Genomic DNA, 19,298 nt, shown 5'->3' with positions numbered 1-19,298 from the left:
GCATGGTGCCTTTTATGTGCCACCGGTACAGGAAACATACATATATCATCATCGTCATCGTCGTTTAATATCTGCTTTCCATGCTGACATGGGTTGGACAGTTTGACTGAGGATTGGCAAGCCAGGAGGTGGCACCAGGTTCCAATCCAATCTGGCAAAGTTTCTACAGTTGGATGCCTTTCCTAATGCCAACCACTCTGAGAGTGTAGTGGGTGCTTTTACATGTCACTGGCTTGAGGGCCAGACAGGCGGTTCTAGCATTGACCGCGCTCAAAAGGAGTTTTTTATGTGCCACCTGCACAGGAGCCAGTCTGGCGGCACTGGCAACAACCATGCTCAAATGTTGTTTTTCACATACCACCAGCACATGTGCTAGTAATGCGACGCTGGCAATGATCACGCTTGAATGGTGCTTTTTACATGTCACAAGCACAGGAGCCAATCCAAGGCCCTGGCAACGACCACTGGCACTCGTGCCAATCAGGCAGTACTGTTATCGGCCACGTCAGCAATTTTGATTTGATTTGATTTCACTTGCCTCAATAGGTCTTCACAAGTAAGCTTTATTGTCCAACGAATGAGGGGTACTCATAACTGGGCTGGTTACACTCACTGGCATAGGCCACGGGTTATGGTCTCACTTGGCTTGTTGGGTCTTCTCAAGCACAGCATATCTCCAAAGGTCTCGGTTACTCGTCATCGCTTCAGCAAGGCCCAATGTTTGAAGGTCGTGCTTCACCAGCTCATCCCAGAAATATATATATATATATATATATGTATGTGTGTATATAATAATATATAAATAACCAAAAGGGGGTATCTTATAGTCGTGATTCATATCAAGCCTTCTGGGTACTAGCGCGCATCTACGATGAGTCTACAATTTAAAAAAAAATTTACCATCATTTTACCGCATTTTTAATGATTTTTGCTCGGCTTATATAAGGGAAGTAACTCTCTAAAAATGCTTATATAGTTATTTCCCTTACAAACCCGAACAACGCCAGGTGATACTGCTAGTATAAATATATATGAGATGGTGTTAGAAATCAATCACTATTAATAACCTTGAATTACTTTTCAGGAAAGGTACAGATCTATCATCCAGTGAAGACCAATCCTTGTTAGCTGGTGAGTTATTTTACGATTGCTTCACAACATAATTTTACTGGTAAATATTTAAACGGTCATTTATTAATATATTTATTCTATCATTGTATGAAAGTATTAGTGTGGAAACAAACATTTTGTGAGGATTTGCACCTGTTATTGCCAATCCCTTCCATCGGGCTTGGGGGAAATTTTGAACCTGGGTTCTCATTCCAAAGGTATTTTTCAATGTTATTATTATTATTCAGGTCACTGCCTGGAATCAAACTTAGAATTTTGGGGTTAGTAGCCCACGCTCTTAACCAGTACACTATATGCCATATGCCAAAAAAATAAAATACCTTAGGAATGAGAACCCAGGTTTGAAATTTCCCCAAGACATCCGATGAAGGTTGGAGGGTATATCAGCCGAAACATTGAGTTAACAACAAACAAGATGAGGACAAATATCTGTCAAATGTAAATAATGTAAATAATTCCTCATCTCTTAAATATAGAACTGTATAAATCAATATTAATATTTTTATTGTTATTACATTATTGATTTATAGCAATGTTTCTCAACTATTGGACCCCTTTGGTTTCTATTTTACCCTTCTGGACTCCCATAGTCATTTGATGTTTATAAAAAACAAATCATACTGTATTTGTATAAAGAAATATTATTAGGAATTGTATTAAAAAATTCTTAAAATATTTTGTAATTTGTAAAAGTACTGGACTACCCATGACCCATTGGGTCACTGACAGTTCGGGTTATAAAACATTGAAGGGTTATTTCAACATTGCATTGAATTGAAAGTTAATTTTATGATCATCATCATCATCATCATCATCATTTAACGTCCGCTTTCCATGCTAGCATGGGTTGGACGGTTCAACTGGGGTCTGGGGAGCCCGAAGGCTGCACCAGGCCAGTCAGATCTGGCAGTGTTTCTACAGCTGGATGCCCTTCCTAACGCCAACCACTCCGAGAGTGTAGTGGGTGATTTTATGTGCCACCGACACAGGTGCCAGACGAGGCTGGCGAACGGCCACGCTCGGATGGTGTTTTTATGTGCCACCGACACAGGTGCCAGACGAAGCTGGCGAACGGCCACGCTCGGATGGTGTTTTTATGTGCCACCGACACGGGTGCCAGACAAGGCTAGCAGACGACCACGCTCGGATGGTGTTTTTTATGTGCCACCGACACAGGAGCCAGATTAGGCTGGCGATCGGCCACGATTGGATGGTGATTGTTACGTGCCCACAGCATGGAGGCCAGTCGGTGCGGTACTGGCTACGGCCACGTTCGGATGGTTTTCTTGTGTGCCACCGGCACTGGTACCACAAAGATACAAATTCCATTGATGTTCATCTATTTTGATTTTGTTTGATTTTCACTTGCCTCAACAGGTCTTCACAAGTGTCACAAGAAGGAAGGTATGCACAGGTGGACTGACTACGTCCCAGGTAGGGGCCACGGGTTATGGCCTGACTAGTCTTGCCGGGTCTTCTCACGCACAGCATACTTCCATAGGTCTCGGTCTCTAGTCATTTCCTTGGTGAGACCTAAAGTTCGTAGGTCGTGCTTCACCACTTCGTCCCAGGTTTTCCTGGATCTACCTCTTCCACAGGTTCCCTCAACTACTAGGGTGTAGTACTTTTGCACACAACTATCTTCAGCCATTCTCGTCATATGACCATACCAGCGCAGCCGTCTCTCTTGCACACCACAACTGACGCTTCTTAGGTTCAACTTTTCTCTCAAGGTACTTACACTCTGACGATTATGAACACTGACATTACACATCCATCGGAGCATATTGGCTTCATTTCTTGCGAGCTTACGCATATCCTCAGCAGTCACGGCCCATGTTTCACTACCATGTAGCATGGCTGTACGTACACATGTATCATAAAGTCTGCCTTTTACTCTGAGCGAGAGGCCTTTTGTCACCAGCAGGGGTAAGAGCTCTCTAAACTTTGCCCAGGCTATTCTTACTCTAGCAGTTACACTTTCAGCACACCCACCCCCGCTACTAACTTGGTCTTCTAGGTAGCGGAAGCTATCAACTACTTCTAGTTTGTCTCCCTGGAACGTGGTAGAAGTTGGTCTCTGCACATTTCCAGTGTTTATTTCTCCTGAGCATCTGCCACATACGAAAACTATCTTCCCAGTTAGCCTACCTTTGACATTGCTGCACCTCTTATGTGTCCATAGCTTACACTTGGTGCACCTTATAGAGTTTCTACCTACACCTTTTTTACAGATCGAGCAGGGCCATCTACCTGAAGTCGTTTGTGGTTGGTCCACCTTCCTACTTATTAGGACTTTGGTTTTGGCTAGGTTGATTCTAAGGCCCTTCGATTCTAATCCTTGTTTCCACACCTGAAACTTCTCCTCCAGTTCTGATAGTGACTCAGCAATTAGAGCAAGGTCATCAGCATAGAGGAGCTCCCAGGGGCATCCTGTCTTAAATTCTTCCGTTATTGCCTGGAGGACAATGATAAATAGGAGGGGGCTGAGGACTGAACCTTGGTGGACCCCAACCTCTACCCGGAATTCTTCACTGTACTCGTTGCCATGATGATTCAGTTAAATATTTCAATTCGTTTGTGTCATCATAGGTCTGGTTTACAAGTTCATGTTTAAGGTTTTTTTGTTTATTTACAGCATCCCATAGAAATAGAACTTCCGGGATAAACTTGACTCCAGTAACAGCATTTATTTATGGCTTATGTGCACACTTTTACAAAAATGCAAAAGGAATTGTTATATGACGTAAACATAAAATTAATGGAAACAATTTTCACAACATTATATATTCCCATTTCAGGGTTTTGTTACTTTAGGAGTATTTTCCCATTATGTGCTCTTTTGGCTATTTATGAAAATACCCCAAAAAACCATGTATCGCAGGAATCTGTGGTATTTAAGGGATGGGAAAGTATGACTGAGGGACAGGAAGAGATGTCTTGGTGAAGAGGTGAATTATGAACTTCCCCCAGCTGGAGAGAGAGAGGGGGGCAGAGAGAGAGAGAGAGAGAAAGAGCTGGTAACGGCATACCATCAAGGTACAAGATTAATGAGACAGAGAATAGGGATCAAAGAATGGAAAAAGTGGGTGAATAGGTAAGTGTAGAAGAGTGTGGAAAGTGTGTGAGAGATGATTAAGAGCTCTCTCTCTCTTTCTCTCTCTCTCACACACACACACACACACATTTTGGGTTTTGGTAAACATTCTTCTCATAATTTATTTCTTACATCTTTCTTGTAGAGTCATTGCAGAGCTGTTCTGAAACAGATCTTCCACGACACAGATTTCTGAAAAGTACCAAAACCATGCAAGAAGCAAAGAATGATAAAAGAGAGACAACAGCTACACCTTCTCCAATGTGAGTTCTGAAAAATTTTCAAAAACATCAATAATTTCTGGAAATGTACTTGCATAGCAAGTGACCTGATCTGAGGTCATGTGCTGGAACGAAAATAATTACAGCCATTTAAAACACAAAAACTGTTAGATTCACTCCAACATTTAAATTTAATTTGCCAAAATATTTTTGTCGCTTTGAGACTGTGACCTGTTCACTGACAAAATTCCATACTGCATTGTATATATATATATATGTATATATATATATATATATATATAATTTTATTTATTAGGGAATAGAAATTCCGGCATCACAGGGGTTCAAATTATTCTCAATGAGGAAGTATATATGTTATTTAGAGATAGTAGTCCCCTTCATCCCACCATATAAAAGAATTTTAATTTAATACTTCCCACTCATTTCTCAGCTACACGTCTTTCTTGAGGTTCTTTTACGGTTCCTTAAGCACGCAATGTTTTACAGGAACGTTTCTGAAAATCTAACCCCAATCATCAGGCCTCTAAATAACTTTATCATAGTTCGATACCAAATACTGTATTTTAATTTTAACAGATAAGTATGTGTATGTGTAAATAGATTTACATATACACATACTTATATGTTAAAATTTAAATATAGTATTTGGTGCTTCCCAATTGGCGGTGCCTGCAAAGAGAAGTTTTCTTGCAGAGAATTAAGGACAAGAGCAAAGAAAACAAAACAAAACAAGCAAAACAACACAGAATGTGATTTAGGACGGTGGATGAGGATGAACAGTCAAATAAAATACGGCCTTGGGGCCAAGGGGACGAGAACAGTGGGTAGTGCTTAGAAAATGTCTTGAAGGATGGAGAATGGAGAGACAGATAATTTGCAGCTGGTCAGCTACAGGACCAGTGTAAGAAAGGAAATATATATACATATATGCATGTGTGTATGTGTGTATATATATGTGTGTATATGTATATATATGTGTATATGTATGTATGTATGTGTATAAATGTGTGTGTGTGTGTATGTATATATATATATATATAATCACCATCATCATTTAACGTCCATTTTCCATGCTGGCATGGGTTGGACGGTTTGACTGAGGTCTGGCGAACCAGATGGCTGCACCAGGCTCCAATCTGATCTGGCAATGTTTCTACAGCTGGATGCCCTTCCTAATGCCGACCACTCCAGGAGTATAGTGGGTGTTTTTTATGTGCCACTGGCACAGGAGCCAATGAGGTGGTCCTGGCATCAATCACGTTTGGGGCTACTGGCATCTGCCATGATTGGTTGGTGATTTTTATGTGTCACCGGCACAGGAGCCAGTAAGGCAGACCTGGCATCGACCATGTTTGAATGGTGCTTTTTATGTGCCTACACACAAATCCCAACTCTACCCCAACCCTCAGCTGAACCCACACCCCACCCGTGCTTTCCCACTCTCGCCCCCCCCCCCACCTCCCAACAGTGTTAGTGTGTTTATGTCCCTGTAATTTAGCAGTTCAGCAAAAGAGACTGATGGAATAAATACCAGGCTTAACAAATTGAGTACTGGTGCCAATCCATTTGTCTAAAAACTTTAAAAGGCAGTGCCCCAGAATGGCCACATTCTATTGACTAAAAGATGCAAAAGATTTGGCTTCTAAGATTAAATTACTTTTTTTTTTTTACTCTTACAGACCAACACCAAGAATTCATAAAACAGATTCTGTTTCTTCTCCCGCCAATAAAAATTCTAAACCAAGTAAAAGTTTATCCGATATTCTTGGAGAAAATGGCTTTTCTGAAGAACCGTTTCTTGAAACAAGCAATCAGAAGTCAAAATATAATTCCTTACAAAAGCTAGATGAGAGTAATGAAGACGACATCAACAGTAGCTTACGAGAAGAGCCTGGCGCTTTTAAGACGAAAGATTCTATCTCTGAGAGTCAACGAGAAACTCTTGAAGCAGATGCAGAAGATAAAGCGCCAAAGAAGAAATTTTCTAACTATTATGACGACGATGATGATGATGATATCCTTTCGAGTTTGCTCAAACGTAAAAGCAGTAAAGCAGAAGAAACAGTTCAGAAAATGGCTGGATCTGTTGAAAATGAAAAAGGGGCCACAGAATATCAAGAAGAGAATTTCAAATCAGAGAACCATTTTAACGACAACAATTCAGAAGAGAGAAGTGAAATCTCCAAGAATGGTGCCACCGCATTATTAGATGGTTCCAGTATTGATATTGACAAACCAAAAGTGAAGCCTCGTAAGCAGAGACGACAATCAGAACAGTCTGAGAGAACCCTTAGTCCAAACAACCAACAGGAAGACTTTGCACAGTTAGCTGATCTATTAAGTGAGGACACAAAGAGAAAAGAGTCTGTTTCGAAGGAATTACAACCCCAATCTCTCCAAACCCAAAAGTAAGTACATTTTTTACAATTAATTTTGTTCTAGTTATTAGGTTACTTGTAAATTAGCGGGTACCTTGACGAAAAGAGTTGATTAACTATTAACCTAACAAATTTTAGAAGATAAATGCAATACGCTTTTTAACGATTTTTTTAACCACATATTTCCGGGTTCAGTCCCACTGCGTGGCACCTTGGGCAAGTGTCTTCTACTATAGCCTCGGGCCGACCAAAGCCTTGTGAATGGATTTGGTCGACAGAAACTGAAAGAAGCCCGTCATATATATATGTGTGTGTGTGTGTGTGTGTGTGTGTCTGTCTGTGTTTGTCCCCCACAACATCGCTTGACATCCGATGCTAGTGTGTTTGCTTTCCCGTAACTTAGCAGTTCGGCAAAAAGACACCAATAGAATAAGTACTAGGCTTACGAAGTATAAGTCCTGAGGTCGATTTGCTCGACTAAAAAGGGTGGTGCTCCAGCATGGCTGCAGTCAAATGACTGAAACAAGTAAAAGAATAAAAAGAAATTATTTACATTATTTACATTTGACAGATATTTGTCCTCACCTTATTTGTTGTTAACACATTTCGGCTGATATGCCCTCCACCCTTCATCAGGTGTCTTTTATTCTGCTTCTTACTGCATTACATACACACACACATGCACACATACACAGATGCCCACACACATGCATAAATTTAAACTATCTAATTAACATATTGTTCTCTCTTTACTCTTTACTCTTTTACTTGTTTCAGTCATTTGACTGCGGCCATGCTGGAGCACCGCCTTTAGTCGAGCTAATCGACCCCGGGACTTATTCTTTGTAAGCCGAGTACTTATTCTATCGGTCTCTTTTGCCGAACCGCTAAGTGACGGGGACCTAAACACACCAGCATCGGTTGTCAAGCAATGCTAGGGGGACAAACACAGACACACAAACACACACACGCACACATATATATATACATATATATATACGACAGGCTTCTTTCAGTTTCCGTCTACCAAATCCACTCACAAGGCATTGGTCGGCCCGGGGCTATAGCAGAAGACACTTGCCCAAGATGCCACGCAGTGGGACTGAACCCGGAACCATGTGGTTGGTAAGCAAGCTGCTTACCACACAGCCACTCCTGCGCCTATTACAAATAATTATTTACATTATTTACATCATTTACATTTGACAGATATTTGTCCTCATCTTATTTGTTGTTAACACAATGTTTTGGCTGATATGCCCTCCACCCTTCATCAGGTGTCTTTTATTCTGCTTCTTACTGCATTACATACACACACATGCATAAATTTAAACTATCCAATTAACATATTGTTCTAATTATTTATTGTTTTTTTTCTTCTTTTAAATATATTTGTTTTTAATTTAATTATTTCCAGAACAATTTCCAATGTCGAAACTAAAACCAAAACCAAACAAAAAGACACCAAAATATCCTTTGAAGATCCACCAAAGGAATCGGATGTAACCCGACTCCGTGAAGAAACCTTTAAGAAGTGGCGCCAAGTGAAGGATAAGAAGATTAAGGAGATACAAAAGCAAAAAGAAAAAGACGAAGTAAAGAAAATAAACGTAAAACAACATTTTGATTTTAATTTTTGATTGGTTTTGTATTTTATTTTTTGATGGTCGTTGCCAGTGCCGCCTGACTGGCCCCCGTGCCAGTGGCACGTAAAAGCATCCACTTCAGTCTTGGAGTGGTTGACGTTAGGAAGGGCATCCAGCCGTAGAAACTCTGCCAGATCAGACTGGAGCCTGGTGCAGCCATCTGGTTCGCCAGCCCACAGTCAAAATCATCCAACCCATGCCAGCATGGAAAGCGGACGTTAAACGATGATGATGATGATGGTTGTGGAGTTAAGAAGTTAGTTTCATAGCATCATGGTTCTGAGGTTCAAACGCACAGCACAGCATTTTGGGACTGTGTTTTCTGAGATGGATTTCGGTTGACTTACCTATGCCTTGTGAGTGTAATTTTGTCAATGGAAACTGTACTGAAGCCTGTTGTAGGTGCAGGCATGGCTGCGATGTTAAGAAACTCATTCAGCAAAATATAGTTTCAGGTTCAATTCTGCTGCACAGCACCTTGGGCGAGTGTCTTCCCTTGTTGCTCTGGGTCAACCAATGTCTTGTCAGTGAATTTGGTAGACTGAAACTGACTGTGTGGAAGCCTGATGCATGAGTGCATGTGTGTGTGTGTGCAAATCTTTGCCTATGAGTTTGTTTCACTCCACCATGGTTTAGTAGTTGGCGTTGGTTTGTTTATATCCCTGTAACTTAGCAGTTTGGCAAATGACTTTAATAAATAATTAGTGGGGTCAATTTGTTAAATTAAAAGCCTTTTAAGGCAGTGCCCCTGCATGGTCGCAGTCAAATGACTGAAAGAAGTAATAGATAGCACATAATATATATATATATATATATATATATATATTATATATATATATATATAAGCACAGGGATAGCAGGTGTCTTCTACTATAGCCTTAGGCTGACCAAAATCTTGCAAGTGGGTTAGGTTAACAGAAACTGAAAGAACCCTTTTGTATATATATTGGGTCATCCCATAAATAATGCGGTTTTTTATACTTCTTTTATTTTTCAAAATTAAGATAAACACTGTTCTTTTTTAATCTAAAATATACTCTCCTTCGTTTTCTATAATGCTCTTGCAAGGCCCTTCTTGCAAGGCCCTTCTTCCAAAATTCATTTGTCCGTGACGAAAAACACTCCTCCAGTACTGTTCTGACCTTGTCTACAGAATTCATATTTTTTCTGTCCAAATGGTTTTGAAGACTGTAGAATAAATGATAATCAGATGGGGCAATGTCTGGTGAATATGGTGGGTGGAGCATCATTTCCCATTGAAACTGCTCCAGTCTTTGGAATATCATCCTTGCTGTTTATGGTTGAGTATTGTTCTGATGGAAGAACATTTTTTGTCTTGAAACCAAAGATGGTCGTTTTTCTTCTAGCGCTGACTTGAATGACTGGTTGAATGACCAAATCCAAGCTTCTCTGCTAGTTCCTCAACAGTTACAATGGGATTTTGTTCCACCAGGGCTTGCAGGATGTCTTCGTCGAGCTCTACATATCTTCCAGGATGAGGCTTGTCTTCCAGACTGTAGTTTCCAGCTCAGAATTTCTGGAACCACCATTGACACTGGCTTACGCTTATTGTCCGATCCCCATATACTGCATTAATATTCCTCTCACTTTCCATTGCATTGTTGCCTTTATTGACCTCATGAAGCAAAAATATGCAGAATATGCTCCTTTGTCACTTCCATTAAAGCTTTGAAATATCAGCTGTTAAAATCGAACTGCACTCTTCAAAACTTGCACTAAGAATAAGCACAAGGTAAAATTACTACCTGTTTTTATAGCAAGTTGTGCTGGAAGGAATGCAGTCAAGCATTTTATCGAACACGCTAATGATTCTGCCACCTCACTGCTGTAGTAGTAGTAGTAGTAGTAGTAGTAGTAGTGGTGGTGGTGGTGGTGGTGGTGGTGGTGGTGGTGGTGGTAGTAGTAGCATCAGCAGCAGCCGTAGTAGTATTAGTAGTAGTAGTGCTAACAAGTCTGCCAGCTTGCCACTTTATGTATAATCATCATCGTCGTTGTCGTTTAACATCCGCTTTCCATGCTGGCATGGGTTGGACGGTTTGACTGAAGGCTGGGAAGCCAGGAGGCTGCATCAGGATCAATCTGATCTGGTAGAGTTTCTACAGCTGGATGCCCTTCCTAATGCCAACCACTCTGAGAGTGTAGTGGGTGCTTTTTACATGCCACTGGCACAAGAGCCAGTCAGATGGTTCAGGCATCTGCCACGCCTGAATGGTGCTTTTTACGAGCCACCAGTATGGGAGCCAGTCGGGCAGCACTGGTAATGACCATGCTCAAATCATGATAATAATAATGATATTGCCCTGATGCAGAACTTGCCCTGGTGCAGTACCAGGCAGTGGCTCTCATGGCTTCTGATCTTAACTGATTGGAAGTGTTATCATGTACATTGTTTTGTCTTGGTATAAAAGGTGGGCTACAGCAAATATTCTGCTCAATACCACAGATTTGCTTGTCAGTTGTGTGACCATAACCAGTTGAGCATGTCCCTTGGTGGCTGACGATAGATGCATCTCTGATCACGAGCAGAAGTAGTGGGGGAGCATCATACTCATGTGTTGAGAGGGATTCTTTGGGGTTTGAATAATTCACCTCTGGAAACATGGGTGGTTCTTTCAACATCCTTAAACAACCCTTATTCAGGGACCTTTTGAGCGGCATGGGCTACTCAACCTGAAGAAATTTCTAACTGGGCCCCACCCGCAAGGTCATGCGCTGTTTATCTTGATATGAGATCACCATGTCGCGCACACATGGTTGTGATGCATGTGCCTGGTGTACCTTTATCAGACGGGTAGACATGATGGGTATACTGGGCTTTGTATATTTTACCCCAGTGTCACTTTGATGGCATGAACTGCTCTCTCACTCAATAATAATAATAATAATAATAATAATGATGATAGTGCTGGATTTAGTTTAGTTGTCTATGTCTGTTTTATGTTGTGCATTGCATAATAAATTTTGGTTCAATGAAAAGGTATAAACATTTTAAAATCCAGGAACAAAAAGAAAAGCTGTCTGTTGCCACGGTGTCATTTAATGTTTGGAAACAACAGAAAGATCCACTTCTAAAGACAAAGTTGAAACTGGAAAAGCAAAAGGAAGAGGAAAAAAAGAAAAAAGAAAATGAAGAGAAAATTAACAAAATCCAAGGAGCAAAAGAAGTAAGATCATCGTCACCACCACCACCACCACCACCACCATCATCATCATCATCATCATCATCACCACTACCACCACCACCTCCATCACCTTCATCATCATCATCATCATCATCACCACCACCACCACCACCACCACCACCATCATCATCATCATCATCATCATCGTCGTTGTCGTCGTCGTCATCATCATCATCATCATCATCAATTTTGAGTCTATATCTTCTGGAGGAGTTATCTCAATCCTTTATATATTAATAATAATATTATTATTATTATTATTATTATTAATCTTACATATTAAAACTGAAAATGTCTGTGTGTGTGTGTGTGTGTGTATCAGTATGTCTTCGTTTTGTGCCAAAACGGCTTGACCGATTTTTCTTAAACTTCACGTACACATTATTTATGTGTCTGGGGAGGTTTTAAGTATAAATTGATTTTGAAAAAATGTTCGGGTAAAAGGCGGGAGGAATAACATTTGGCGTGAGTGAAAGATGGGTGTAAAATTTTTAAGCTTCCAAGGGAAATAACCCATTCATTTTCAGTATGTTTATTTCTTAGTATTTGAACTATTTTAGTTATTTTCTCAATTTATCCAGTACAACGCTTAAACAAGTAAATAGTATTCTCCTAAACAATAGATCCACTTATTTCAGTTAATGACTTATTTACGAATATACCAACACTAGCGCCCCTGAGGGAAATATTCTCTGGGAATGCACAAAAGCTTTTTTTCATAGTTAATTACTTTGAATTGTTATTATCACATATCTGATTAGCCTGTTATTATGTAACATATTTCATGATTTTAGTATACATACCTTATTAGTATTTCATCCCAAGTTCTATATACTCTGGAAATGTATTAAAGCCCTTTTCGGGGCTACTTTTTTGGAATTCTTACTATAGGTTAATTAATTTCATGTTATTACATAACTGACTTCACAATTTGGGTATTCATAACTTATTGGGAATTCCTAAAAACAAGACCCTGTGTAAGGCAGTTTGATATTCTCTGTAAATGTACAAAAACTGTTTTAAGGGCTACATACTTCTTTGTGTTGTTGTTACTGGATTAGCGAAACAATTATGAGAATGGAACCATTCCTGGGAATTACCGGGTATGTCAGCTACTATATATATATATATATATATGTGAACAGGGAACAGGGATTAATCTTCTATCTCCGCTCTTTTACGCCATTTGGGCTCAACTCTCCTCCCCTCTTCATCTAACCTCCTCCCCGACTCCTACATCTCTTCACCCCTACTCTCTTTCCCTCTTCTCTCTTACTCTCTTTCTCTCTGCTCCCTCACTCTCCTTCTCTCCTCTCTCTCCCCCTCCCTCCTACTTCCTCCCACACAACTCTCCTCTCTTGCCCTGACACATACTTCTCTTCACTCCTACTTCTCTTCACCCCTACTCTCTTTCCCTCTTCTCTCTTACTCTCTTCTCTCCTACTCTCTTTCTCTCTTCCCTCTTTCTCTCTTTTCTCTTATTCTCTTGCTCTCTCACCCTCTCTTCCTCTCTCTCTCTCATTCTCTCTTTCCTCCTCTCTCTACTCACATACCCACCTTCCCCTCCCCCATAAGCCCACCCACCCCTACACATTCCTACTCCACCTTCCCTATCCTTCCCACCCCCATCCTATCCCACATACCCCACCTTTACCCTCACCCTCTACCTACCCACAAATCCCAACTCTACACCAACCCTCAGCTGAAGCCACACCCCACCCGTGCTTTCTCCACTCTCGCCTCCCCCACCTCCCAACAACATCACACCACACCACACTACACCATGCAACATTACACATCACATCACAACACACTACCCATCCCCACATTTTCACACCTACACATACATACATGCACACGTCCAGACCACCAGCCCTCTTTCACACACACATACATACTCTCTTATACACCCACACACCTTCATGTTGGGGGGTCATCTTTACTTTGTTATCTCCCCTACTTTCCCTCTCGTGTGTGACCCTTCTGTCCGAGTCAGACGCCATGATAGATCGGTAGCCACTACACACATTTTTTCTCTCCTTGTTTCTCTCCTAGTTTTTTCTGTGTCCCTTTCTGTAGAAGAGCGTAGGCTCGAAACGTAAAAGACTTTTTCTATTCCTGAGCGTTATACTAATACATTTGTTTGTTTTGTACACCACCTGTCTTCGTCTTTTGTTTTTTTCATAAACTCTCCCTATATATATATATATATATATATATATATGCTTATTATAGCCTCAGGTTGACCAAAACCTTGTGAGTGGATTTTGTACTTGGAAACTGAAAGAAGACTGTCATATATATGTGTATGTGTGTGTGTGTCTTGACAACTGATGTTGCTGTGTTTACATTCCCGTAACTTAGCGGTTTGGTAAAAGACACTGACAGAATGAGTACTAGGCTTACAAAGAATAAATCCTGTGGTTGATTTCTTCGACCAAGGTCGGTGCTCCAGCATGGCCACAGTCACATGACTGAAACAAGTAAAACAATAAAAATCTATGCCATTTTAATCCCGAGCAAGGCCAGGTATCTCTACTAGTAACAACAACAACATCATCATCATCATCATTATAATAATAATAATAATAATAATAATAATAATAATAATAATAATGATAATAATAATAATAATAATAATAATCAACTAAAACAATACCTGTTGTCATAGGTGCCCTGGGAATGATAGCAAAAGGGGCTGATTGCTACCTAACTCAGATACCAGGAAACCCCAAAATGGCAGATATTCAAAAGATAGTGCTAATGGAAACTGCTCATATCCTACGCAAAATACTTTCTATGTAGTCTCAAGTTTTAAAACAAACATAATTTTCGTATGGTTTTTTTAGACATTCACTAGTACAACACTAAATACAAAACCAAATATATGGCACCGTAGGCATAACACCAACATGAACTTCCAACTTGTTGTCTCTTGAGGTCTCTGGGTGAGACCTGGAGCCAGCTTGTGCAAATGTAAAGCAAAAGTCAAACATAGGATAATAATAATAGTATGTGGTAGTATCAGAGGTTGACATTCTCTTTTCTCCTCTTACAGTGTTTTAACGCTTGGAAAGAAAGTAAGGACAAAATTTTGAAAGAGAAATGGAAAAGTAAACAAGAAAATGAACGTTTGAAGATGCAGAAAGCGAATGAAGAGAAATCCTGGAAAGAGAAAAAGAATACAGGTGCCTTTCTTATCTGGTCAGTTGGTGTTTTCCTTCATCTATTTATTTCTCTGTTAGCATTCAAATATACATTATGTACATTATTTACATTATTTACATTTGACAGATATTTGTCCTCATCTTGTTTCAACATTTTGGCTGGTATACCCTCCAGCCTTCATCAGGTGTCTTGGGGAAATTTTGAACCTGGGTTCTCATTCCTAAGGTATTTTTGATGTTATTATTATTATTATTATTCAGGCCACTGCCTGGAATCGAACTCAGAATCTTGGGGTTAGTAGCCCATGCTCTTAACCACTACGTCATATGCCCAAGACACCTGATGAAGGCTGGAGGGTATATCAGCCGAAATGTTGTGTTAAAAACAAAAAAGATGAGGACAAATATCCGTCAAATGTAAATAATGTAAATAATGTAAATAATTCCTCATCTCTTAAATAGAGAACTGCATTCAAATATGTTTATTGCCTCTGCCTTCGCTAAGGTGGAGGTATTGTTTTCAGTCATGTTTGTTTGTTTGTTTGTGTGTTTTTCTCTGGACAAGATATCCCTAGAACCACTGGATGTATTCAGATGAAACTTTCAGGGATATTTGGCCTTGTGACAGAGGATGAGAAAGTCAGGAAGTACCAACCATGGGAAGTGAAATGCATCCACAGAGCCTCAGAAACGAGTGTGGTACCAATTGTAATCAGTTCATTTGGGACCACCTCAAAGAGAGCAATATTCTGGTGTCAAAAGCTGCAAATACCAAACTTTTTGGAAGTATTCAGTTGGCAGCAATAATTAGAACAAATTAAGTACCAGTTGCATACTGGGGTCAATCTAATCGACTGCCTCCCCGCTTCCCCAAAAGTTTCGGGCCTTGTGTCTAAAGTAGAAAAGAGTACTTAGAACAACATGTGTTGAGAAAAGTGTTGCATCTCTAAGCTGTGGGATGGAGCTGAGATGTGACAGACAAATCTGGAAAAGTTAAGCGAATAAAGAAACTTTTTTAAAAAATGATGATGATCGGCGCAGGAGTGGCTGTGTGGTAAGTAGCTTGCTTACCAACCACATGGTTCCGGGTTCAGTCCCACTGCGTGGCATCTTGGGCAAGTGTCTTCTGCTATAGCCCCTAGCCGACCAATGCCTTGTGAGTGGATTTGGTAGACGGAAACTGAAAGAAGCCTGTTGTATATATGTATATACATATATTTATGTGTGTGTTTGTGTGTCTGTGTTTGTCCCCTTAGCATTGCTTGACAACTGATGCTGGTGTGTTTACGTCCCCGTCACTTAGCAGTTCGGCAAAAAGAGACCGATAGAATAAGTACTGGGCTTACAAAGAATAAGACCCGGGGTCGATTTGCTCGACTAAAAGGCGGTGCTCCAGCATGGCCGCAGTCAAATGACTGAAACAAGTACAAGAGTAAAAGAGAGTATGATAATGTCTTTCATTTGCCTCCAGGGCAATGGATGAGAGGGATAAAATAACAACAGACATAAAATGTGAGAACTTACATACAATGAAATGATATAAAAATCCCTTTTTATAAAGTAGAAAGGATGCTTTATATACAATACTAGCAGTATCACCTGGCGTTGCTCGGGTTTGTAAGGGAAATAACTATATAAGCACTTTTAGAGAGTTATAGCCAAAAGATAGCAAAAAAATGCATTAAAAATGGGAAAAAAAAATGATGGTAAATTTTTTAAAAATCGTCTCATCGTAGACATTTTTAGAGAGTTACTTCCCTTATATAATAGCGAAAAAATGCATTAAAATGGAAAAAAATGATGGTAAATTTTTTTTAAATTGTTGACTCATCGTAGACATTTTTAGAGAGTTACTTCCCTTATATAATAGCGAAAAAATGCATTAAAATGGAAAAAAAGATGGTAAATATTTTTAAAAATTGTAGACTCATTGTAGATGCGTGCTAATACCCAGAAGGGCTCGATATGAATCACGACTATAAGATACCCGGTTTTGGTTACACTGCACCGCAAAATGTGGGAGTAGTTAGGAATCTAAATCGTAGGAGACAGACAGCACACAACCTCACTTTTATATATAAAGATAAAACATAGAAAGAGGATATACATTATATCCACCAGATAAAAAAAAAATGAAGATTATTCCTTACCTTACTGGCACTTGTGCCCCGTGCTAGTAAGGTGATAAGAGCATCATCTGAGCATGATCGTTGCCAGAGCGGCGAACTGGCTTCCATGCCGGTGGCACGTAAAAGACACCATTCGAGTGTGATCGTTACTAGCATCGCCTTACTGGCACCTGTGTTGGTGGCATGTGTAAAAAGATTTGTGCGAGGTCGTTGCCAGTACTGCCTGACTGGCCCCTGTGACGGTGGCACATAAAAGCACACACTACACTCTTGGAGTGATTGACGTTAGGAAGGGCATCCAGCTGTACAAACTCTGCTAGGTCATGATTGGAGCCTGGTGCAGCCATCAGGTTCGCCAGCCCTCAGTCAAATCATCCAACACATGCTAGCATGGAAAGCGGACATTAAACGATGATGATGATGATGATTTGATCCTCTTGATACAGGAGGACCTCTAGGGACCATTGTAGAAAACCACTATCCAAGATCTTGAACACCAATGCCAAGTGTCCTCTCTGAGCAGTTTAACTTGCCTGTCAGTCCAGTGTTCAATGATACCATATGACAGCATTTACCTGCTTCTCCAGGTGACCAGCCACAAGTCCACTGACTTGTCAGTGTTAATTTTGGCCCTTGCAACCAACTTGTATTCCTTTAGAATGATGCCAGCCATCTTCACTTTGGAGGCATCCAACACTATGATGGTGATGTCATCCACTTTCACTTGTATCCCTGTTTGAAAGGGATGCCCCTCAGCTGTTACAGCTTTCACAGCAGTGGCTTGAGAGCCAGGTAATACAGACGAAGTGACAGCAGACCACCCTGATGAACCAAGCATGGGATGTGAAATGGTTCTGACAGATAGCTGATTACTTTGACCACTGAACAACATGTGTTGCTATGCATTGCAGCTGTTCAACCTCTGAAACTCTATTATTACCAGACGTCCATCTTACCTGTTTCTAAGCAAGATAGTATTTTCCCCATGGCTGGACATGTTTATCACAGAAGACTGGAAATGTATGTCACTTGTATGATGTGAGGGTCATTAACAACCGTCATGAGTCAAGTACATCAACATCAAAAAATCAAATGGAAATTGTAGTTGTGATCCCTGTGCCGGTGGCATGTAAAAGGCACCATCCGAATGTGGCTGATGCCAGCGCCGCCTTGACTGGCTTCCGTGCCGGTGGCACATAAAATGCACCAACAAATCGTGGGCATTGCCAGCCTCGCCTGGCACCTGTGCCAGTGGCACGTAAAATGCACCCACTACACTTAAGGAGTGGTTGGCGTTAGGAAGGGCATCCAGCTGTAGAAACACTGCCAGATCAGACTGGAGCCTGGTGCAGCCTCCTGGTTTCCCAGACCCCAGTCAAACCATCCAACCCATGCTAGCATGGAAAACGGACGTTAAACAATGATGGTGATGATGATGATGTGATGTCAAGACAAGGAGATACACAAACACAAACACACAGAGTGTAGTTCTGTTATGGTAAGGTCAACAGAAAAAAGGTACTCCATCCAGTGTAAGATAAATATCAGTCAATGTACATAGGTATAAAGATACAAATTACAAATAGTTTCTTGCTGTTAAGACACATGGTTAGGCAGGTTTATACGACGTCACTTGTATCTCCAAGCAATCTCCAGGATCACATATATTTATGTGTAATGTATGGGAATTGTAGTTGTGGCCGATGCCAGTGCTGCCTGACTGGCTCCCCATGCTGGTGGCACGCAATAAGCACCATTCATGAATCAGTCATTGCCATTGCTGCCTGACTGCCCCCCCCCCCCGTACTGGTGGCATGTAAAAAGCACAATCCGAATGTTGTCAACGCCAGCCCCCTCGCCCTGACTGGCTCCCCATACTGGTGGCACATAAAAAGCACCATCTGAACATGGCCAATGACATTGCTACCTGACTGGCTCCTGTGCCAGTGGCATGTAAAAAGTACCCACTACACTCTCAAAGTGGTTGGCATTAGGAAGGGCATCCAGCTGTAGAAACATTGCCAGATCAGACTGGAGCCCGGTGCAGCCTCTTGGCTCTCCAGCCCTCAGTCAAGCCGTCCAATCCATGCCAGCATGGAAAACAGATGTTAAACGATGATGATGATGTATATTTGACAGGTTTCTTTCAGTTCCCATCTACCAGTTCCTCCGACAAAGCTTTGATTTGCCCCTCCCCCAGGTCTTTAGGGCAAGACACCTGCTCAATGGAGTCTGAACTTGAAACCAAATGGTTGGGAAGGAAGCTTCTTAGAAATTGATAGTCTTATGCCTGCAATTTCCAGAA

At 40.8% G+C, this 19,298-nt stretch overlaps 1 protein-coding gene across 4 annotated transcripts in view; it reads left to right on the top strand.

Annotated features, from left to right (window-relative positions):
- The window catches only part of LOC115232647 (calponin homology domain-containing protein DDB_G0272472), a 35,931-nt gene that overhangs the window by 9,397 nt on the left and 7,236 nt on the right, over window positions 1–19,298 (top strand). For all 4 annotated transcript variants that reach the window (XM_036500664.1, XM_036500663.1, XM_036500662.1 and 1 more), the window contains 6 exons: window positions 1,085–1,131; window positions 4,374–4,491; window positions 6,150–6,878; window positions 8,266–8,458; window positions 11,515–11,679; window positions 14,756–14,901. In XM_036500664.1, coding sequence (XP_036356557.1) covers window positions 1,085–1,131; window positions 4,374–4,491; window positions 6,150–6,878; window positions 8,266–8,458; window positions 11,515–11,679; window positions 14,756–14,901 — 1,398 coding nt within the window. The remainder of the gene's footprint in view (window positions 1–1,084; window positions 1,132–4,373; window positions 4,492–6,149; window positions 6,879–8,265; window positions 8,459–11,514; window positions 11,680–14,755; window positions 14,902–19,298) is intronic.

This window comes from Octopus sinensis, linkage group LG2 (genome assembly GCF_006345805.1).
Source record: "Octopus sinensis linkage group LG2, ASM634580v1, whole genome shotgun sequence".
Taxonomy (NCBI): domain Eukaryota; kingdom Metazoa; phylum Mollusca; class Cephalopoda; order Octopoda; family Octopodidae; genus Octopus; species Octopus sinensis.
The sequence above is the reverse complement of the archived record's forward strand: the minus strand, read 5'-3'. Positions and strand labels throughout refer to the sequence as shown.